We start from the raw sequence: 22,540 nt of genomic DNA, 5'->3' as shown, positions 1-22,540 counted from the left end.
CCTTCCCGGAGAGCTGGAAGCACGCCGAACTCAGCGCTCTACTAAAGAAGCCATCAGCCGACCCCACCGACCTCAAGAACTACCGCCCCATCTCGCTGCTCCCGTTCCCTGCAAAAGTCATTGAGAAGACCGTCAACAAGCAGCTGGCCGCCTTCCTCGAGACGAATGGATCCCTCGACCTCTCGCAGTCTGGCTTCCGGGCCAACCACAGCACCGAGACCGCCCTGATCGCAGCCACCGATGACATCCGAGCACTGCTTGACAACAGAGAAACAGCAGCCCTCATCCTCCTAGACCTCTCCGCGGCCTTCGACACTGTCTGCCACCGTACACTAGTGCAGCGACTCAGCAACGTCGGAATCCAGGAGAAGGCACTGGAGTGAATCATCTCCTTCCTCGCCGGAAGGACACAGAGAGTCCGCCTCCCCCCGTTCAGATCTGAAGCCACCGAAGTCATCTGCGGCGTTCCTCAAGGCTCCTCGCTCAGTCCAACCCTCTTCAACGTCTACATGAGCCCCCTCGCAGACATCGCACGCCAGCACAACCTAAACATCATCTCCTACGCCGACGACACCCAGCTGATCCTCTCCCTCACCAACGACCCCGCCACGGCCAGAGCTAACCTTCACGAAGGGATGAAAGAGGTAGCCGAATGGATGAAGAACAGCCGCCTGAAACTGAACTCGGACAAGACGGAAGTCCTCATCCTGGGATCCTCACCCTCCACCTGGGACAACTCCTGGTGGCCCCCTTGCCCTAGGCAGCGCACCCAAACCAACAGACCACGCACGCAACCTGGGCTTCATCCTGGACTCCTCTCTCTCCATGACCAGACAAGTCAACGTCGTCTCCTCGTCGTGCTTCAACATCCTGCGCATGCTACGTAAGATCTTCCGGTGGATCCCCACCGAGTCCAGGAAGACGGTCACCCAGGCCCTCGTCACCACCCGTCTGGACTACGGCAACTCCCTCTACGCCGGAACCACCGCCAAACTCCAGAAGAGACTCCAGCGGATCCAGAACGCCTCAGCACGACTCATCCTGGACATCCCTGTCGCAGCCACATCTCCGGACACTTGACAGACCTGCACTGGCTTCCGGTTAACAAGAGAATCACCTTCCGACTCCTCACCCACGCACACAAAGCCCTATACAACCAAGGCCCAGGATACCTCAACAGCCGCCTCAACTTCTACGCTCCCAAACGCCAGCTTCGATCGACCGGCCACGCCCTCGCCGCCGTCCCCCGCATCCGAAGAGCCACCACAGAGGACGGTCCTTCTCCTACCTCGCCGCCAAGACATGGAACTCCCTCCCGACCCACCTCCGCCTGACCCAGGACCACCTTGCCTTCAGGAAGCAACTCAAGACCTGGCTGTTCGAGCAGTAGCGGACCCCCCTCCCCTAGCGCCTTGAGACCCCCTGGGTGAGTAGTGCGCTATATAAATGCTTTGATTGATTTGATTGATTGATTGTGGAGTTGTGTGTTACACAGTTAGGGGCCTATTTACATGTCCCTCGTGCCGTCGGTGCATCAATTTAACCATGCGAACCACCCCCCTCGTGGTTCGGGCGCGCTCGCTGGGCTTGCTCGCATTACCGTGTCCCTGAAACTTTTTTCGCAAAAAGGTGTGTCACCAACATGAAAAGTTTGGAAAGCTGTGGTTTATAGGACCTTTGACTTTTGTTTTTTTAGAGTTTTGATTGGCTGGCTGGAGGCAGGACTGCCTCACTTTGTAAGGACTGGGAGGAGGAGGACCCAAGAGTGAGTAATGTGACATTTAGAAAATTGATACAGGCTCTCGGTTTAGAAACTGATCACAGCAGCGTGCACACCATCAGCGCAGAACAGAACGTAGGGCTGGCGATTCAGTCCTCAGCAATCCACCTGTGAACATGTGTCAAAAAAAACGAAAAGAGAAAAATTATCATTACCCCCCTTTGCCCATTTCCTTTTGCCTGAAAACAATATGCAGAGGATTATGGGAGTTGTAGTTTGTTTTTGTTAGCCTGCTGTGAAAATAAAGAACAACTCGCCTCCGCTGTCATTGATAAAATCGTGATTATGCAATTGTACATGTCATACAACCCAGATCGCTGTTGAGTAAAATGGTGGTCGCCAGAGTTATGCCTAATATGAGCCTGTTTCATGAGATAAAATTGCTTGTTTTCCTTTCGAAGTAGGGGCCAGCAAGTCTCAAAGGGCCATATGTGTCAAGGCAAAATGGGTTCGCAAACGCCGAAATTCGCAGAATTCCACGTTTGCGAACCCATTTTCGCTAAATGGTATGTATGAAACATTTTTGGTGCAAAATAAGGAATCGCTAAATTTGCCGTTCCTTATTTTGTGATTGCATTTAAGGAATTGCAAATTTTGCGATTCCTTAAATGCACTGTATCAAGGAAAAAAACATTCCAAAATGCCATAAAGGAATCGCAAATTACCACCAACTTCTAGTTGGTGGTAAGTTTCGAATTCCTTTAAAAAAGCATTTTTAAAAAAATCAAAAGGTGCCATGTGACGCTCATACATGCCCTTAGGGCATGTATGTGCTCCATATGCGCATACATGTAATTTTCAGGGGTGCAGCAGGGTGTTCTTGAGACACCCCTGCACCCTTGAAAGTATTCACAATTTGCGATTAGCAAATTGCGATTCGCGATTTCCCCTTCATTCATTCCTCCTGGCCCATAGACATGAATGGGAAATTATTCCTTAATTGCGATTAGCAATTTGCTAATCGCAATTATGGAATTTTAAGGAATCGCTAAAAAGAAGCGATTTTCAACATACATACCATTTTGCGATTTCTAAATAGCGATTCCTTAAAAATCGCTATTTAGGAATCGCAAAATGGAATGTTGATACATATGGCCAAAAGTGATGCAGGCGATAAAGCCTGTATTGAACGAAGATGACTCTTTCAGGCCACGAGTGTGTTTTTCATCAAAACGTGAATTAATGCCCCATGGTAGCGTGCGTTTTTTTGTTTTACAGAAGCCTTCAGCAACCTTAGTAAAATATTGAAAAAATAACTTTGGTTACAACATTATTTGTGGGTGTAAACAAGCCTAAGTTGTGACTTGCTCTGCATATATAACCATAAGTTCACAAAGGGAGGACGGCAGGGCAGGAGGGTTGGGAATCAAATGAGCACGTCACGTGTCTGGAGGCTTGGCTTTAAATGTGAAACCTATAAAACTGTAGACGTTGGGTATCGCCACACATTGGGCCAGTCGCGTAACACACTGCAACACTGCTTCACTGTGAGGCGAGCTCGGCGCATTCAGCATGTCTACAATTGGCAAGGTAAGGCGCGCGCTTGCATGCACACATAACGGTATTATACTAACCGTTCGTGAAGCATTGATAAACACGTTCAAATATGTTTTGTGAAAGTACAGGATGGTTTAGAGCATTGAACACACATTTTGTAGCTAATAAATGTTGTTTAGAATTTGCGAGAAATGCATGAAAATTTTTACATTTAGGGATGGTCGTGTATCATATTTAGACCCGTCCAACTGCCAGTCTGTGGTTTATTGAGATAGTGAGAAAAGAAGGGACGCTGGTGACCCCAAACCGAAGAAAAGATTTAAAAAAATTAAATATTTATGAGAGCGACCAGCATTGTACACTAAGCACAGGAACAAAAAAGAGCAGTCTGAGAAGTTTGAAGTAACATATGGACAAAAGCCCAGAGCAAACAGAAAACGAAGATAGTAAAAAATAACACAATAAACTCGCAAAGCAAAAGAAAATAGAAGCAAAAAGGAGAAAAAAAACTCTTTTCAATCAATATTACTATTTTCCCATTTATGTGTTGGCTTTATCTAGCCTCGACTTACTGCGTGGTACCTGGCAATTAAATATCAGTATTTTTAAAGTGATGGTATTGCATATTTTTTAAAGTATGTAGCGCCGGGCAGAATTCCTGACACCCACCTATCATTAAAATATTTTTAACGATAGCTACAGCTCTTCTGGACGATTTGTTAAAATATTTTAACGAGAAGAATGCCATGGAACATGTTTGTGTGTTAACTAGAGGTTGTCAGACCGACTCAGTAGCCCTCAAAAGTGTTAGCCCTTTCATAGTCGGGATGGAATTCCTATTCTCTGGAAGAACATCGTAACCACCACTGCAAACACATCCTCGATGCAGCATGTCGCAAAGCTGATTCAAGGTACTTACAGCCAGATTCATCAAACTAAAATCGGCTCGCAAAGGGCCAGATTCTGAGAATCAGGCCCTTTGCGAGCGCTATTTTTGCATTTGGGATTCATCATCCCAAATGCAAAAATTGCAATTCTAGAAATCGCTAAATTGCGATTAATTGCATTTAAGGAATCTCAATTTGAGATTCCTCAAATGCAATTCATGAACCATTTTTAAATTGCGAATTCGCAATCTGGGGCCGCTATTTACAGCGAAGTCTAACTACGTGGTAAATAGCAAAAACTTTGAAAAATGCACTAAAGTGCATTTTTCAAAGTTTCATGTTGCGCTAGGGCATGTGTGTGCGCAACATATGTGCACACATCAATTTCAGGGGTGTAACAGGGTGTCCTTTGGACACCCCTGCACCCTTGAAATCGCAATCTAAATTTGCGAATCGCTAATTGCGATTAGCAAATTGAGATGGTCTTCCAATTCATTCCTATGGGCCTCTAGGCCCATCGGAATGAATGTAGAGATATTCCTTAATTGCGACTCGCAATTTGCGAGTCGCAATTAAGGAATTATTAGAAAACGCATTTTTTGAAGTGATTTCCTGATGAATAGCATTTTGCTATTCCTTAATAGCGAATCGGTATTTTTCGCTATTAAGGAATCGCAAAATGTGTTCTTGATGAATCTGGGGGTTAGTTCAGAGGGCCTGACTTGGTCTATGTAACCTCTATCACAGTGAGCCTGAACTTGCGACTTTGTACTGGTTCGGTGCGACCAGATAACCACAGTTGCCGCTTTTTTTCTATTAGGCACTATTATTTACTTACAGCTAGATTCATGAAGCATTTTTGCGGGCGCAAACGGTGCGAATAGCCGAATACGGCCGTTTGCGTCCGCAAAAATGGCATTTGGAATTCATCAATGGGTCATGAACTCGTAATTAGAAAAATCGCAAAAAATAGCGATTTTTCAAATTGCGATCGCATTTAAGGAATCTCAATTTGAGATTCCTTAAATGCTATTCATGACCCATTCATAAATTGCGATTTCGCTATTTTTTGCCGCTATTTACCGCGAAGTCTGACTTCATGGTAAATAGCGAAAACTGAGAAAAATGCACTTTTGTGCATTTTCTCAGTTGTATGTTACACACACACACATGTCCTTTGGACATGTGTGTGCGCAACATAAGTCTAAATTTACATTTCAGGGGTGCTACAGGGTGTCCTTTGGACACCCCTAGCACCCTTGAAATCGCATCCTTATTTGCGATTAGCAAATTGCTAATCGCAAATAAGGAATAACTCCCCATTCATTCCTATGGGCCTTTAGGCCCATAGGAATGAATGGGGAGTTATTCCTTAATTGCGATTAGCAATTTGCTAATCGCAAATAAGGAATGTGTAGGAATCGCAATTTATTTAGCGATTCCTACATGAATCCCGTTTTGCAAGTCCTTAATAGCGATTCCTTAATAATCGCTATTAAGGACTCGCAAAACGGGACTTTGATGAATCTAGGGGTTAGTCTTTAAAACTCCATCCCCTAGATTCATCAAAGTCCCGTTTTGCGAGTCCTTAATAGCGATTATTAAGGAATCGCTATTAAGGACTTGCAAAACGGGATTCATGTAGGAATCGCAAAAAAAATTGCGATTCCTACACATTCCTTATTTGCGATTAGCAAATTACTAATCGCAAATAAGGAATAACTCCCCATTCATTCCTATGGGCCTAAATATAAGGATGCGATTTCAAGGGTGCTAGGGGTGTCCAAAGGACACCCTGTAGCACTCCTGAAATGTAAATTTAGACTTATGTTGCGCACACACATGTCCAAAGGACATGTGTGTGTATAACATACAACTGAGAAAAATGCACAAAAGTGCATTTTTCTCAGTTTTTGCTATTTACCACGAAGTCAGACTTCGCGGTAAATAGCGGCAAAAAATAGTGAAATCGTAATTTATTAATGGTTCATGAATAGCATTTAAGGAATCTCAAATTGAGATTCCTTAAATGCGATCGCAATTTGAAAAATCGCAATTTTTAGCGATTTTTAGGGCTCGGCCTACGTCAACCCTGCGTCAGCAGGGGAGGCGGAGCTTCGAGCTCTATTGTTATAAAAAAAAAAAAAAAGGTTTCTTTAGGGCTCTGACCAGAAACATTCCAAACATTCTTTAGTGCGCGTGGTTGTTTTATGGCATCTGCATAGTGATTCGTCTTCGCTGTGCTGTCTTTGTAGTAGCCTTGACGCGATAGGCTATATGTGATTTGCGTCCGCCATTGTGGGGCATTTTCTCTGCGGTTTCGCGCACAGCAGTCCATAAATATCAATTAGGAGCTGTCAGGGTGCTTCGTTAAGTGAATCCAGATGGCCGGGGTGCGTTCACCATTCAGCAGCGCTCGCAGCTGCTGCATGCCAGGCCGGGAAAGGGCTTCATTAGCCTCACTCATCCAGGGCTGAGACAGCAAGACACGGGGGCCCACGCCCCCCTCCCTCATCGATATCTGCGAAGCTCGGGCCACTCTGCCTACCACCTGCCATGCAAACGAGAAGCACCAGGAACGACAACCCTCCTGTGTGCATTTTTTTACAGATCAGGCTTCAGTGCCAGGCAGCGGCTGCTCGCAGACCCAAGAAGGATGAAGACACAGAGCAGCCCTGCAGATTAAATGAGGACAGATCAGGCTTCAGTGGCAGGCAGCGGCTGCTTGCAGACCCAAGAAGGATAAAGACACAGAGCAGCCCTGCAGATTAAATGAGCACAGATCAGGCTTCAGTGCCAGGCAGCGGCTGCTTGCATACCCAAGAAGGATGAAGACACTGATCAGCCCTGCAGATTAGATCAGCACAGATCAGGCTTCAGTGCCAGGCAGCTGCTGCTTGCAGACCCAAAAAGGATGAAGACACAGATCAGCCCTGCAGATTAGATCAGCACAGATCAGGCTTCAGTGCCAGGCAGCAGCAGCTTGCAGACCTAAGAAGGATAAAGACACAGAGCAGCCCTGCAGAATAAATTAGCACAGATCAGGCTTCAGTGCCAGGCAGTGACTGCTTGCAGACCCAAGAAGGATGAAGACACAGAGCAGCCCTGCATATTACATCAGCACAGATCAGGCTTCAGTGCCAGGCAGCGGCTGCATGCAGACCCAAGAAGGATGAAGACACAGAGCAGCCCTGCATAGTACATCAGCAAAGATCAGCTTGCCACTTCCAGTACTACCACTACTACCACTACCAGTACCACCACCACCAGTATTACCAGTACCACCACCACCAGTACTACCACTACCAGTACCACCAACACCAGTACTACCACTACCAGTACCACCACCATCACCAGTACTAACATTTCTACCATCATTAGTACTACCAGTACTACCACCACCAGTACTACTACCAACAGTACTAGCACTACCAGTACCACCACTTCCAGTACTACCACTACTACCACTACCAGTACTACCACCATCAGTACTACCAGTACTACCACCACCAGTACTACCACTACTACAGCCACCAGTACTACCACTACTACAGCCACCAGTACTACCACTACCAGTACCACCAACACCAGTACTACCACTACCAGTACCACCACCATCACCAGTACTACCAGTACTACCACTACCAGTACTACCACTACTACAGCCACCAGTACTACCACTACTACAGCCACCAGTACTACCACTACCACCACCAACAGTACTACCACCACCACCAGTACTACCAGTACCAGTACTACCACAACCAGTACCACTACCACCACCAGTACTACCACCACCAGTACCACCACCACCAGTACTACCACTACCAGTACCACCACTTCCAGTACTACCACTACTACCACTACCAGTACCACCACCACCAGTATTAACAGTACCACCACCACCAGTACTACCACTACCAGTACCACCAACACCAGTACTACCACTACCAGTACCACAACCATCACCAGTACTACTAGTACTACCTACCACTACTACAGCCACCAGTACTAACAATACCACCACCAACAGTACTACCACCACCACCAGTACTACCAGTACCAGTACTACCACAACCAGTACCACTACCACCACCAGTACTACCACCACCAGTACCACCACCACCAGTACTACCACTACCAGTATTACGGGCAGCAGTACCACCACCACCAATGCTACTGCTACCAGTACCACCATCACCAGTACTCCCGCTACCAGTACCACCACCACCAGTACCACCACTACCATTACTACCACCCCCAGTACTACCACCAACAGTACTACCACTACCAGTACCACCACCTCCAGTACTACCACTACTACCACTACCAGTACCACCACCAACAGTACTACCAGTACCACCACCACCAGTACTACCAGTACCGCCACCACCAGTACTACCACTACCAGTACCACCACCACCAGTACTACCACTACCAGTACCACCACCATCACCAGTACTACCAGTACTACCACCATCAGTACTACCAATACTACCACCACCAGTACTACCACTACTACAGCCATCAGTACTACCACTACTACAGCCACCAGTACTACCACTACCACCACCAACAGTACTACCACCACCACCAGTACTACCAATACCATTACTACCATAATCGGTACCACTACCACCACCAGTACTACCACCACCAGTACCACCACCACCAGTACTACCACTACCAGTATTACGGGCAGCAGTACCACCACCACCAACAATGCTACTGCTACCAGTACCACCACCACCAGTACTCCCGCTACCAGTACCACCACCACCAGTACCACCACTACCAGTACTACCACCAGCAGTACTACCACCAACAGTACTACCACTACCAGTACCACCACCTCCAGTACTACCACTACTACCACTACCAGTACCACCACCACCAGTACTACCAGTACCACCACCACCAGTACTACCACTACCAGTCCCACCACCACCAGTACTACCACTACCAGTACCACCACCATCACCAGTACTACCAGTAATACCACCATCAGTACTACCAGTACTACTACCACCAGTACTACCACTACCAGTACCACCACCATCACTAGTACTACCAGTAATACCACCATCAGTACTACCAGTACTACCACCACCAGTACTACCACTACCACCACCAACAGTACTACCACCACCACCAGTACTACCAGTACCAGTACTACCACAACCAGTACCACTACCACCACCAGTACCACCACCACCAGTACTACCACTACCAGTATTACGGGCAGCAGTACCACCACCACCAATGCTACTGCTACCAGTACCACCACCACCAGTACTCCCGCTACCAGTACCACCACCACCAGTAGCACCACTAGCAGTACTACCACCAGCAGAACTACCACCAACAGTACTACCACTACCAGTACCACCACCTCCAGTACTACCGCTACTACCACTACCAGTACCACCACCACCAGTACTACCAGTACCACCACCAGTACTACCACTACCAGTACCACCACCACCAGTACTACCACTACCAGTACCATCACCAGTACTACCAGTAATACCACCATCAGTACTACCAGTACTACTACCACCAGTACTACCACTACCAGTACCACCACCATCACCAGTACTACCAGTAATACCACCATCAGTAGTACCAGTACTACCACCACCAGTACTACCACTACTACAGCCACCAGTACTACCACTACCACCACCAACAGTACTACCACCACCACCAGTACTACCAGTACCAGTACTACCACAACCAGTACCACTACCACCACCAGTACTACCACCACCAGTACCACCACCACCAGTACTACCACTACCAGTATTACGGGCAGCAGTACCACCACCACCAATGCTACTGCTACCAGTACCACCACCACCAGTACTCCCGCTACCAGTAGCACCACCACCAGTACTACCATCACCAGTACTACCACCACCACAAGCAGTTCAAGCTTCACTCATACATACATCAAACAGGTACAGCACAAGCAGTTCAAGCTTCACTCATACATACATCAAACAGGTACAGCACAAGCAGCAGTGTAAGCTTCACTCATACATACATCAAACAGGTACAGCACAAGCAGCAGTGCAACCTTCACTCATACATACATCAAACAGGTACAGCACAAGCAGTTCAAGCTTCACTCATACAAACATCAAACAGGTACAGCACAAGCAGCAGTGCAAGCTTCACTCATACATACATCAAACAGGTACAGCACAAGCAGCAGTGCAATCTTCACTCATACATACATCAAACAGGTACAGCACAGGTACAGCACAAGCAGCTGTGCAAGCTTCACTCATACATACATCAAACAGGTACAGCACAAGCAGCAGTGCAAGCTTCACTCATAAATCAAACAGGTACAGCACAAGCAGCAGTGCAATCTTCACTCATACATACATCAAACAGGTACAGCACAGGTACAGCACAAGCAGCTGTGCAAGCTTCACTCATACATACATTAAACAGGTACAGCACAAGCAGCAGTGCAAGCTTCACTCAGACATACATCAAACAGGTACAGGACAAGCAGCAGTTCAAGCTTCACTCATACATCGATAAAACAGGTACAGCACAAGCAGCAGTGCAGCTTCACTCATACATACATCAAACAGGTACAGCACAAGCAGTTCAAGCTTCACTCATACATACATCAAACAGGTACAGCACAAGCAGTTCAAGCTTCACTCATACATACATCAAACAGGTACAGCACAAGCAGCAGTGCAAGCTTAACTCATACATACATCAAACAGGTACAGCACAGGTACAGCACAAGCAGCTGTGCAAGCTTCACTCATACATACATCAAACAGGTACAGCAAGGGGGCGTGGCTTGGATGCCGAGGAGGTAGGCAGCGTGAGCTCGGAGCTCCGTGCCCGATCCCGGAAAATATCCTGAAAATCTGATCGGACCCCGATGTAATCAATATCATCCGGTACTGGAAGGTACTGCGGAGGGTCCGGTGCCCACGGAGGACGACGCCGAGCCATTCCACAGCAGTATTTCGACTTTGAAAGTTGGACCTGGGCGAGAAGTCGCAGACCCCAAAATGGCGGCGGTGGCATGAGACTTGGAGACGACGGAGACATCTGCCCGGAGACCCACTAAGGACGGCTCCCTGACAAATCAGAGGTGCTGGCTGTTGTATCGCGCCTCTCCCGAGGTGTCGGAGTGGACCTTGGGCGCACCCTCGGGCGGTGGCTGGGGACCGCCCCCTGGTAGTGGCGAGGATAGTGCAGCAGTGACCCAGTGACGAAGCCCTGGGCCCCTGGCACGACTAGCGCCAGCCGGGCCGACGGTCGTTCGGAGTTCCTGCCTCTCGGAGATAACCTTGGATCCGGGGGTCCCGCCGGAGGACGAAACCCGGCGACGCTCGGGGAACGACCAGGAACATACTCGGAGGCCACCGCTCGGACCGGCCCAGATGGGGAAGCCGAAGGGGAAGGGAGATGGCGCGACCGATACTGAGGCTGCGGAGGGAGCGGAGCGAGACCAAGCGGCATTGCAGCGGATGCAAGATCGTATCCTAGAGGCCATCGCCACCACAAAGGACGCCCTACATCAAGACATAGCTCAGGTGGCGACGGGCTTGGGCCTCCTGAAGGCCGACCATGATAAACTTAAGGACAGGGTAAAGGCCGTGGAGATCACGGTTAAGGAATTAGCCCCAGGCCAAACAACGGTGAAGGCCCAGTTGACGGAAGTGATGGACCGCTTGAAGGTGCTGGAACGGAGGGCCGAAGATGCGGAAAACCGGAACAGGCGCAACAACGTACGCCTAGTGGGCCTGCCGGAAAAAATCGAAGGCGACGACATGGTGGGCTACCTTGATAACTGGCTGCGGACGGAGGTGGCACCGGAGGGGTTGTCCCCCTTCTTCTCCCTGGAACGGGCGCATAGAGTTCCAGCGCGCCCGCCAGCCTTGGGCCTTCCTCCTCGCCCAGTGGTGTTCAAATTGCTCCATTACCGGGACAGAGACTGGCTTTTACAGAGGGCGAGAGAGGCAGGGCCCTTTCAAGTGGACAACAACAGAGTCACCATGTTCCCGGACTATACATTTGAGACGCAGCGGCTCCGGGCGAACTTTCTGTCCCTCAAGCGGGAGCTCCGCAAGGAAGGCATCAAGTACTCCCTGTTGTTCCCCGCCAAGCTGAGAGTGGTGGTGGATGAGCAATCACTATTCTTCACGACATCCGCAGATGCTTGGGACTGGTGGGAAACTTATAAAGCGGGAACGGACGGTGCTAAGGTCAGGGAGGAGGAGGCCAAGGTGGCGCAACCGATCAGGCAATCCCAACGGATCAGGAGGAACCGCAGGAGGCCCGGAAAGCCATCGATGTCGCAGACGGAGGCGGAGAGGCAGGCGGCGCTACAGGCGGTAGCGGACTTATCCAGGGCCGCCAGAAGCCAGTCCGGGAAGGGCACGGAATCAGAGGAACCGGGCACGGGCTCGGAGACGGGACAATCGGAATTTGGTGGAGCCCGGGGCCCTATTGTGACACCACAGACTTCGGAGGAGATACTAGAGGTGTGCTGAACTGAACTGGTGGAGTGGACTCGTTGGTTGGACACCGGGGCGCTGGGCCCGTGGCAGTGGAACGCTAATATTTGAGGTTTTGGAGATCTGTAATGTGGGGATTGCGGGGTGGAGTGCGCGGGGCTGATTTGTTTTGAGGTTCTATCGCATCAAGCCACGCCTTACTGGCCCCTAAGGTCACCGCAGTGGGGACTGCGATCATTACCACCTTTCCTTGAGGGGTGGTCGGGAGTGTTGGTTTGGATGGGGGTACTTCCAGTTGCGGGGGGGCCTGTCCTGGGGGGGTGGGAGTTGCGAGCAGTTGAGGTTGCTCGGGGGGTAGTTGCTGTTGGAGGGGTTCGGCTTCCTGTTTGGAGAGGGTGGGTGGGTGGGCCCGTGGTCGCGGGACTTGTAAGGACATTGTTCTTTGTTGTCTGGTCCGGTTGTGTAGGGGGGGATGGCTAGTACCGGGGCGTTGAAATGTGTGACCTGGAATGTGCGGGGTATGCAGTCCATGACGCGCAGACATAAAGTTCAGGCGTACCTCAAGCGTAGGGGGGTTCATGTAGCGTTCCTGCAGGAGACACATCTTAATAAACAAGAAGGGGCTGCTTTGCAAAGGCGCTGGAGGGGACAGCTATTTTACATGACATTCTCAGCTTTTGCAAGGGGGACACTGATTTGGATACGGGCGGGAGTCCCCTTCCAGGTCACAAAGTCATTGGTGGACCCGGAGGGCAGATATGTGGCGGTGGAGGGGAGGCTGAGAGGCAGGGTGATATCTCTCTGTAATGTGTATGCTCCTAATGTAGACCTGCCCGCCTTCTTGTCTACCATCTCGGGCAAATTGGCGGGGTATTTGGCAGGGCCGGTCCTCCTGGGGGGGGACTTCAACTCGGTTGAGGATGTGTTACTAGATAGGTCCCATCCCCCGTTGCGCGCGTCCCCAGTGCATAGGGTCGCCAAGCGTAGGTTGGAATGGCAGGAGAGCTGGGCCCTCACGGATGCATGGAGGGCGTTGCACCCCACCACTAGGGACTACTCCTTTCACTCGCACCTACATGACCTGCATGTGAGGCTGGATACGTTTCTTTGCTCGACGTGTGTGCTCCCCGCGGTGGGAGGGGCGGAATACTTGGCCAGGACGATATCGGACCACAACCCTTTGTTGATGTCTCTGGACTGGATGGTGACTGTTAACTGCGTGCCAACGTGGCGCCTGCAACCCGACACCCTAGATGACTTGTTGTTCAGGGAAGCCCTGGGTGAGTGCATTGAGAGGTACTTTGAGGAGAACAGTGGCTCGACCTCCACGAGGGCGGTAGAATGGGATGCATTTAAGGTGGTGGTGCGGGGACACTGTATTGGGCACACGGCTGGGGCTCGGAAAACTCTGTTGGATGACTTAGATAAAGCTGAGGCACGGCTGAGGGACTTGGAGAAGAGGCGCCCGAATCACCCTGAGTTGCAGGAGGGGCTTAGCGGGGCACGGGAGGGGCTGGCGGTAGAGCTAGAGCGGCTGCGTAGCTTCGATCACAAGGCGTACATGACGAGGGCGCATGCGGAAGGTGATAAGGCGGGGTCGATGCTGGCTTGGCTCGCTAACCCAGTTCGGAGGGGAGTGCCGATCATGGGGATACAGGAGACAGGGGAGGAGCCCTGCCACACTCAACCCGGGATCCTGAATAAGTTTCGTGCTTATTATGAGGGGCTCTATGAGAGTGGCGGAGCGGGAGGGGCGGAGGAGCTTGAAGAGTTCCTGGACGGGTTACAGCTACCACGAGTGGAGGACTCGGAGGCGGAAGAGCTAGGTCGGCCCATCTCTCTTGGAGAAATAGGTTGTGCAGTAAAACAGATGGCCAGAAATAAGACCCCGGGACTTGACGGGCTACCGATCGAATTTTATAGTAAATACCTAGAATACCTTGCCCCACGGCTGCGCGAGGTGTACAATGAGGCACAGGCGAGGGGTCGACTCCCGGGCTCCATGTGCGAGGCCCTCATGATCCCGCTCTTGAAGCCGGGCAGAGAGGGAGCGGCTCTATCTTCGTACCGTCCGTTGTCTATGTTGACGACGGACTACAAGATCCTCAGTAAAATCCTGGCCAACAGACTGCTGGTACACATGACAAGCCTTGTTCACGGTGACCAGTGTGGTTTCATACCGACACGCAACACCACTCATAACATTCGTAGACTTACGAGACTGATGGGCGCGGACTGGCCGGGTGCCGTCTCCCCATTTGTCCTCTCCATTGATATTGAGAAGGCATTTGACAGCCTTGAATGGGGATACTTGTATGAGGTGATGCGCCGCTTCGGGCTGGGGGACGGATATATAAAATGGACCAAGGTCCTGTACACCGAGGCGGTGGCGAGGGTTCGGGTGGGCACCCTGATCTCGAGACAATACCAGATCGGGCGTGGCACTAGACAGGGTTGTTCCCTATCCCCGCTCCTATTCGCATTGGCGATGGAACCCTTCGCAGCGGAGGCCAGACTGGGCCGCCACTACGCAGGTTTATCATTTAGGGGAAGGCCGCACTTCATCTCCCTGTATGCAGATGACCTGCTGATGTTTCTGGCCGATGCGGGCCCCGAGCTCCAGGGGGCGCGGCAGCTACTGGGGCAGTTCGGCCGGTTGTCGGGCCTAAGGGTCAACTGGCCTAAATCTTGCCTGTTCCCCCTGAGGCCGGGAGAACCGTGCCCACTCACTGCTCAGGAACTCCGGTGGGAGCCGCGTTGTCTGCATTATTTGGGGGTCTATGTTTATCATACCCCGACCGACCTACTGGACGGCAACATCACTCGCTGTATTAATGCCCTGCGGGGATCCATGGATTTCTGGGCGACTCTGCCGCTATCCCTGGCTGGTAGAATCTCTCTGCTTAAAATGATAGCCCTGCCCAGGCTTTTGTACTATTTTAGGACACTCCCGGTATGGATCCCGAGCTCTGTTTTCAAGCGCCTGAGATCGTTGGTCATAGCTTTTTTATGGGGCACGGGGAGGAGGCGCATAGCGCTCGACACTCTGTTGCGCCCCAAAGATGAAGGAGGTATGGCGGTGCCGGATTTTGAAGGGTATTACCTAGCCGCGCAGCTGCAGATTTTTACTCAGGAGGTGGCGAGAGTATATAGAGGCCCCGAGGACGCGAGAGTGGAAGGCACCCCGCGGCATGTTCTGGCGTACATTACGCTGCACCAGAAGCTCCGGGTGGGAGACCTGACGGTCGAGGAGCAGACGTTCCGGCTATGCTGGGACCGGGCCCGTAAGCGGGCGGGTGTCCGCCTTATGTATGCCCCCGAGATACCGCTGGGGATGGTTACCGCCCTCCCACATGGAGGCGACTGGTCGAGCTTGCTAAGATGGGAGGAGGCGGGAATACAAATGCTGGGTGATCTCTACGAAGATGGGGTGTTGCTGCCGTTCCAGGACCTGCAGGAGCGATTTGACCTTCCGAGGGGCGACTACTTGCTGCACGCAGCAGTCACGGGCGCTATGCAAGCCCACTGGGGGGAAGGGCTGCAGGAACCGAGCACCTCGATGGCCTGTCAGTACACTATGATGGCGGCGGGAACTTTTAAGGCTGTCACGTGCTTGTACTCTAGGATGCAGCGGGAGGCCTTGCAGCCTTTGGCAGCCCTGAAGGCCAAATGGGAGCTGGACCTACAAGTGGAGATCCCTGACACGACCTGGGGCCAGTTGCTAAGGCGGGCACGGAAGAGCTCGAGAAATGCCAGGTTTCAATTAATTCACTTCTATGTCATTCACAGGGCATACCTCACCCCCGGGAAAATCCAACAGTATTTTGGGGTGGCCGACGTTGCTTGCCCCAGATGTAACACAATTGGGGCGGATTTGGGCCATATGCTGTGGGATTGCCCCTCTCTGGGAGACTATTGGCAGGAAGTTGGGCGGGCCCTTAACGGCGCGACAGATAGGGATATCCAGTTCACTAAAGCGGTTGGCGTCCTTCATTGGTTCCCTCACACGCCTAGGAACAAGATGACTAGTAAATTTATAGATTTAGGGCTTATCCTGGCCAAGCGGGAGATCACGAGAAACTGGAAGTCCAGAGTGGGACCCACGTATAAAAGATGGTATGGGGAGTGTCTGAGATGGGCCGCGTGTGAAAGTACTCTACGATACCAGATGGCCTGGAGGTTGAATGACGAGAAGGCTCTGGAAAGGGCAACTGCATGGGAAGTGATGGTGCAGGCGCTCCGTGATATGGCTGACGAGGGGCAGGAGGGTGAGAGCGAACTGGACCGGGCAGACCCTATCACCACACAGGAGAACATACCTTAGCGAATGACTACTTCCTCCTGCAACACACCGGACACTTTTACACTGTTAATTCAGCGCACAGCGACCACGGGGGAGGGTGGGTAGGAGGCTGGTTTGGAGAGGTGTTGGGGTACCGAAATTTGGGGAGGGGGAGGGGTGAAAATCACAAAAGCAACCCAGAGATATTTGCCTAAAGTAGAGGTCAGACATTGTAAGGAGTTACGAGAAGTGGTCAGGGGAGAGGTCACCCACACCGAAGACGAGGGGGACCCCCCGAATGGAGAAAGAATGGACCTTAATACTCTTGTACATGCTGTATGCTCGCTGATGATTATATTGTCTGTATATTTCTATTGGTGATGCAATAAAAATGATGTTAAAAAAAAAAAAATCAAACAGGTACAGCACAAGCAGCAGTTCAAGCTTCACTCATACATCGATCAAACAGGTACAGCACAAGCAGCAGTGCAGCTTCACTCATACATACATCAAACAGGTACAGCACAAGCAGTTCAAGCTTCACTCATACATACATCAAACAGGTACAGCACAAGCAGGTCAAGCTTCACTCATACATACATCAAACAGGTACAGCACAAGCAGCAGTGCAAGCTTCACTCATACATACATCAAACAGGTACAGCACATGCAGCAGTGCAAACTTCGCTCATACATACATCAAACAGGTACAGCACAAGCAGTTCAAGCTTCAGTCATACAAACATCAAACAGGTACAGCACAAGCAGCAGTGCAAGCTTCACTCATACATACATCAAACAGGTACAGCACAAGCAGCAGTGCAGGCTTCACTCATACATAAATTAAACAGGTACAACACAAGCAGCAGTGCAAGCTTCACTCATACATACATCAAACAGGTACAGCACAAGCAGCAGTGCAAGCTTCACTCATATATACATCAAACAGGTACAGCACAGGTACAGCACAAGTGCAAGCTTCACTCATACATACATCAAACAGGTACAGCACAAGCAGTTCAAGCTTCACTCATACATACATCAAACAGGTACAGCACGAGCAGTAGTGCAAGCTTCACTCATACATACATCAAACAAGTACAGCACAAGCAGCAGTTCAAGCTTCATCCATACATATGTCCATCGATCAAACAGGTACAGCACAAGCAGCAGTGCAAGCTTCACTCATACATACATCAAACAGGTACAGCACAAGCAGCAGTGCAAGCTTCACTCGTACATACATCAAACAAGTACAGCACAAGCAGCAGTTCAAGCTTCACTCATACATACATCAAACAGGTACAGCACAAGCAGCAGTGCAACCTTCACTCATACATACATCAAACAGGTACAGCACAAGCAGCAGTGCAAGCTTCACTCATACATACATCAAAGAGGTACAGCACGGGTACAGCACAAGCAGCAGTGAAAGCTTCACTCATACATACATAAACAGGTACAGCACAAGCAGCAGTGCAAGCTTCACTCATACATAAATCAAACAGGTACAGCACAAGCAGCAGTGCAAGCTTCAGTCATACATACATCAAACAGGTACAGCACAGGTGCAGCACAAGCAGCTGTGCAAGCTTCACTCATACATACATCAAACAGGTACAGCACAAGCAGCAGTGCAAGCTTCACTCAGACATATATCAAACAGGTACAGCACAGGTACAGCACAAGCAGCAGTGCAAGCTTCACTCATACATACATCAAACAGGTACAGCACAAGAAGCAGTTCAAGCTTCACTCATACATTTGTACATCGATCGAACAGGTACAGCATAAGCAGCAGTGCAATCTTCACTCATACATACATCAAACAGGTACAGCACAGGTACAGCACAAGCAGCAGTGCAAGCTTTACTCATACATACATCAAACAGGTACAGCACAGGTACAGCACAAGCAGCAGTGCAATCTTCACTCATATATACATCAAACAGGTACAGCACAAGCAGCAGTGCAAGCTTCACTCAGACATACATCAAACAGAGACAGCACAAGCAGTTCAAGCTTCACTCATACATCGATCAAACAGGTACAGCACAAGCAGCAGTGCAGCTTCACTCATACATACATCAAACAGGTACAGCACAAGCAGTTCAAGCTTCACTCATACATACATCAAACAGGTACAGCACAAGCAGGTCAAGCTTCACTCATACATACATCAAACAGGTACAGCACAAGCAGCAGTGCAAGCTTCACTCATACATACATCAAATAGGTACAGCACATGCAGCAGTGCAAACTTCGCTCATACATACATCAAACAGGTACAGCACAAGCAGTTCAAGCTTCAGTCATACAAACATCAAACAGGTACAGCACAAGCAGCAGTGCAAGCTTCACTCATACATACATCAAACAGGTACAGCACAAGCAGCAGTGCAGGCTTCACTCATACATAAATTAAACAGGTACAACACAAGCAGCAGTGCAAGCTTCACTCATACATACATCAAACAGGTACTGTCGCGATTGCAAGCGGCGCCAATACCTTCGCGCACCACTAACCTGAGCAATCCGGTCAGCAGGGACGATGAGACGAATGTCCTTTCGACTTGCCTAAACACCACACCCAGGGATGTCTTAGAGAGCACCTTCTGAATGGGTATTGTGAGAAGCCGGAAGGGTAATGCGCAGGAAAGAACGGAGTGAAAGATGAGGCCCTCTGAGTCTGGGTCCAGGGAAACCTCCGTGGAAGGATGTGCTGCAGCGGGGAAAGACAATTGACAGGTATAAGCGCCTTGTTCCCCTATATTCCCTGCTCTTCCCTGACCTCGTGCAATCACACTTACCAAAGTTAATGTCACCCGCACTTTAATCGGAACCGATCTGTTCCTCTTATTCCAAAGGGCTGAAGTGAAAAGTTGAAAGTCACTTTCACGCTCAGCGCCGTAATCCTTAGAGGGCGATTCGGTATCTGGATAATAGTATTTTCCTCCGTTCGTTTGTATCCTCAATAACGCTTGAGAATACAGCAAATGTCATATAACACTGGGATAGTTATTACTAGCCTCGTTAGAACTAAAGAAAGAATAACGGGAAGCTTCCGTAAAACAATCTCTATCTCTTGGGTCTGAAAGGGAACAACGATCCCGTTCTTCCGTTGTTATACTTGCGGTTCTCTGGAAGTTGCTCCACTTCACTGACCACTCTGATTCCTACTAGGAACTTGGCTTGATGATTCTCTGACCACGCTGGCACTTGCTCGGCGCTGACGATCTCCTCTGACCACGCTGGCACTTGCTCGGCGCTGACGTTCTCCTCTGACCACGCTGGCACTTGCTCGGCGCTGGCGATGTCCTGAGAGTTAATTCCGGCGGGGAACACCATCCGCCCTACTCGAATCCACAAAAACAATTGTCAAGCACCGAGCCTCATCCGAGGCGGAGCTATATAGAAACGACCCTCCTTCCTGTTCTCCCGGTCCGCTTGGCATTCTGGGACTTGTAGTGCAGAAGGAGTGATCGCGCATTTTGACCTTTCTTAAGTCCTCTCGCCGTGGCTGCGAGAGCGATCATGACAGAACCCCCTCTCGAGGACTGCCGACTCGGCGGTCGACCCGGCTTACCAGGGAATCGTTCATGGAACTCAGCAACCAGATCCGGGCAATGCAAATGGTCCACTGGTTCCCAGGTTCTGTCTTCGGGCCCATATCCCTGCCAGTCGACCAAATACTGAACCTTGCCTCGCACCAAACGGGAGTCTAATATCCGTTGCACTTCGTATTCATCCTGGCCCTCTACCTCCAGAGCAGGGGGACGCTCCGGCAAGCGCATATTCAAAGGACAAGGCCGGAGGAGAGACACATGGAACACCGGATGAATGGACCACGCCACGGGCAGGGACAGTTTCATCGCTACAGGGTTCACAACCTCACTGATACTATAGGGACCAATAAACTTAGGCTTAAGCTTATTTACTCCCTTCAAGTGGATATTACGAGTGGAAAGCCACACCTTGTCCCCCACCTTATACTCAGGCTCCTCCGACCTCCTCCGGTCTGCAAACAGTTTGTGTGCCGTCTGTGCCGACTGCAAACAATGTCGCGCATCGATAAGAATGGCCCTTAAATGCGCATGATGTTCATGTATTGAAGGAACCAAGGATTCCGCTGGCCAGTCGAAGGGAAGCATATTCGGGTGGAAACCGTAAAGGCAGAAAAAGGGGGAACACCCCAAGGTGGAATGAACAGCATTGTTATAAGCAAATTCCGCCATCCACAAGAGTGTGGTCCATTCCATCGCATTCTGCATGGTGAAGCAGCGAAGGTATTGCTCCAGTGTCTGGTTAAGCCTTTCGGTTTTACCGTCGGTCTGAGGATGGTAGCTAGTTGATAACTTGGCATCGATTTGCAAGATGGCACATAGAGCTTTCCAAAAATGAGATGTAAATTGCGTGCCTCGATCGGTTATAAGTACACTGGGCACTCCATGCGCCCGTACAATGTGTTGAAGAAATACTTTAGCCAACTCCATCGACGTAGGCAGACCCGGTAAGGCAATGAAGTGTCCCATTTTTGTTAGATGGTCTACTACCACCAGAACCACCGTTTGATTGCCGCAGGGAGGCATCTCCACTATAAAATCCATGGATAAGGTGTGCCAAGGTTTAGGAGGAATGGGCAATGGACCTAGGAGACCCGATGGTTTTGTATGTACTGATTTGCCCTGGGCACAAACCGCACAAGTCTTTACGTATTCTTTTACGTCCTTTCGAACCTCCTTCCACCAAAAGGAACGCTCCACATTAGCGGTGGTCTTATATATGCCCATGTGTCCACTCAATACTGAGTCATGCGCCCATTTCAACACTTGTTGTTGCAACTGTATCTGGGGGATATACAACGCTTGGTAATGGTAGGCCAGGTCGTTTTCCATACGACGATTTTCCGGCTCTTCCTGCATCCAAGAATTTATGTCCTGATCAGCTATTACCACTTTCAAATCATCCAGAAAGTCTTCGGAGGATACCAGGGCAAGCGATACCTCAGAACAGTCTGTGCCTTGAAGGATATACGGAGGTTCCGGTGGTTCCACCGTCTCTTCTGTATCTAGGCGGGATAAGGCGTCTGCCTTCCCATTACGGGATCCAGGTCGATACTTGATTACAAAATCAAAATCGGAAAAAAACAAAGTCCATCGAAGCTGCCTTGGGGTAAGAGCCTTAGCCGTTTTGAGGAACAAAAGGTTGCGGTGATCCGTGATGATCTCCACGGTGTGCAATGCTCCTAGAAGATAATGTCGCCACTCTTCACAGGCCCGTTTAATAGCGAGGAGTTCCTTATCGGTGATAGAGTAATTTATCTCACACGGTGTAAGTTTCTTTGAGTAGTATGCCACTGGGTGCAACTGACCCGTTTTTGGATGTCTTTGGGACAGGATTCCTCCGAGAGCGTATTGGGATGCATCAGTCTCGAGGACATAAGGCAACTGAGGATCTGGATGTCTCAGAATAGGAGCCTGGGTGAACCTGTCTTTGAGAACTTGAAAGGCCTGTGCTGCTTCAGGTCCCCATACAAATGGGACGTTCTTTCTCAGGAGGGATGTGATGGGATGTATGGCCTTCGAAAAGTCCTGGA

General features: G+C 50.1%; 1 protein-coding gene across 1 annotated transcript in view; it reads left to right on the top strand.

The window, feature by feature from the left end:
* Positions 1–3,220: 3,220 nt before the first annotated feature.
* Positions 3,221–22,540, top strand: part of LOC147728081 (alcohol dehydrogenase 1-like) — a 166,187-nt gene continuing 146,867 nt past the window's right edge. The window contains exon 1 of the mRNA XM_086963728.1: positions 3,221–3,310. Coding sequence (XP_086819854.1) covers positions 3,293–3,310 — 18 coding nt within the window. The 5' untranslated portion in view covers positions 3,221–3,292. The remainder of the gene's footprint in view (positions 3,311–22,540) is intronic.

The sequence above is a fragment of the Lissotriton vulgaris genome, chromosome 3_1 (assembly GCF_964263255.1).
Source record: "Lissotriton vulgaris chromosome 3_1, aLisVul1.2, whole genome shotgun sequence".
Lineage (NCBI taxonomy): Eukaryota > Metazoa > Chordata > Amphibia > Caudata > Salamandridae > Lissotriton > Lissotriton vulgaris.
This window is presented reverse-complemented; position numbering and strand designations above follow the sequence as displayed.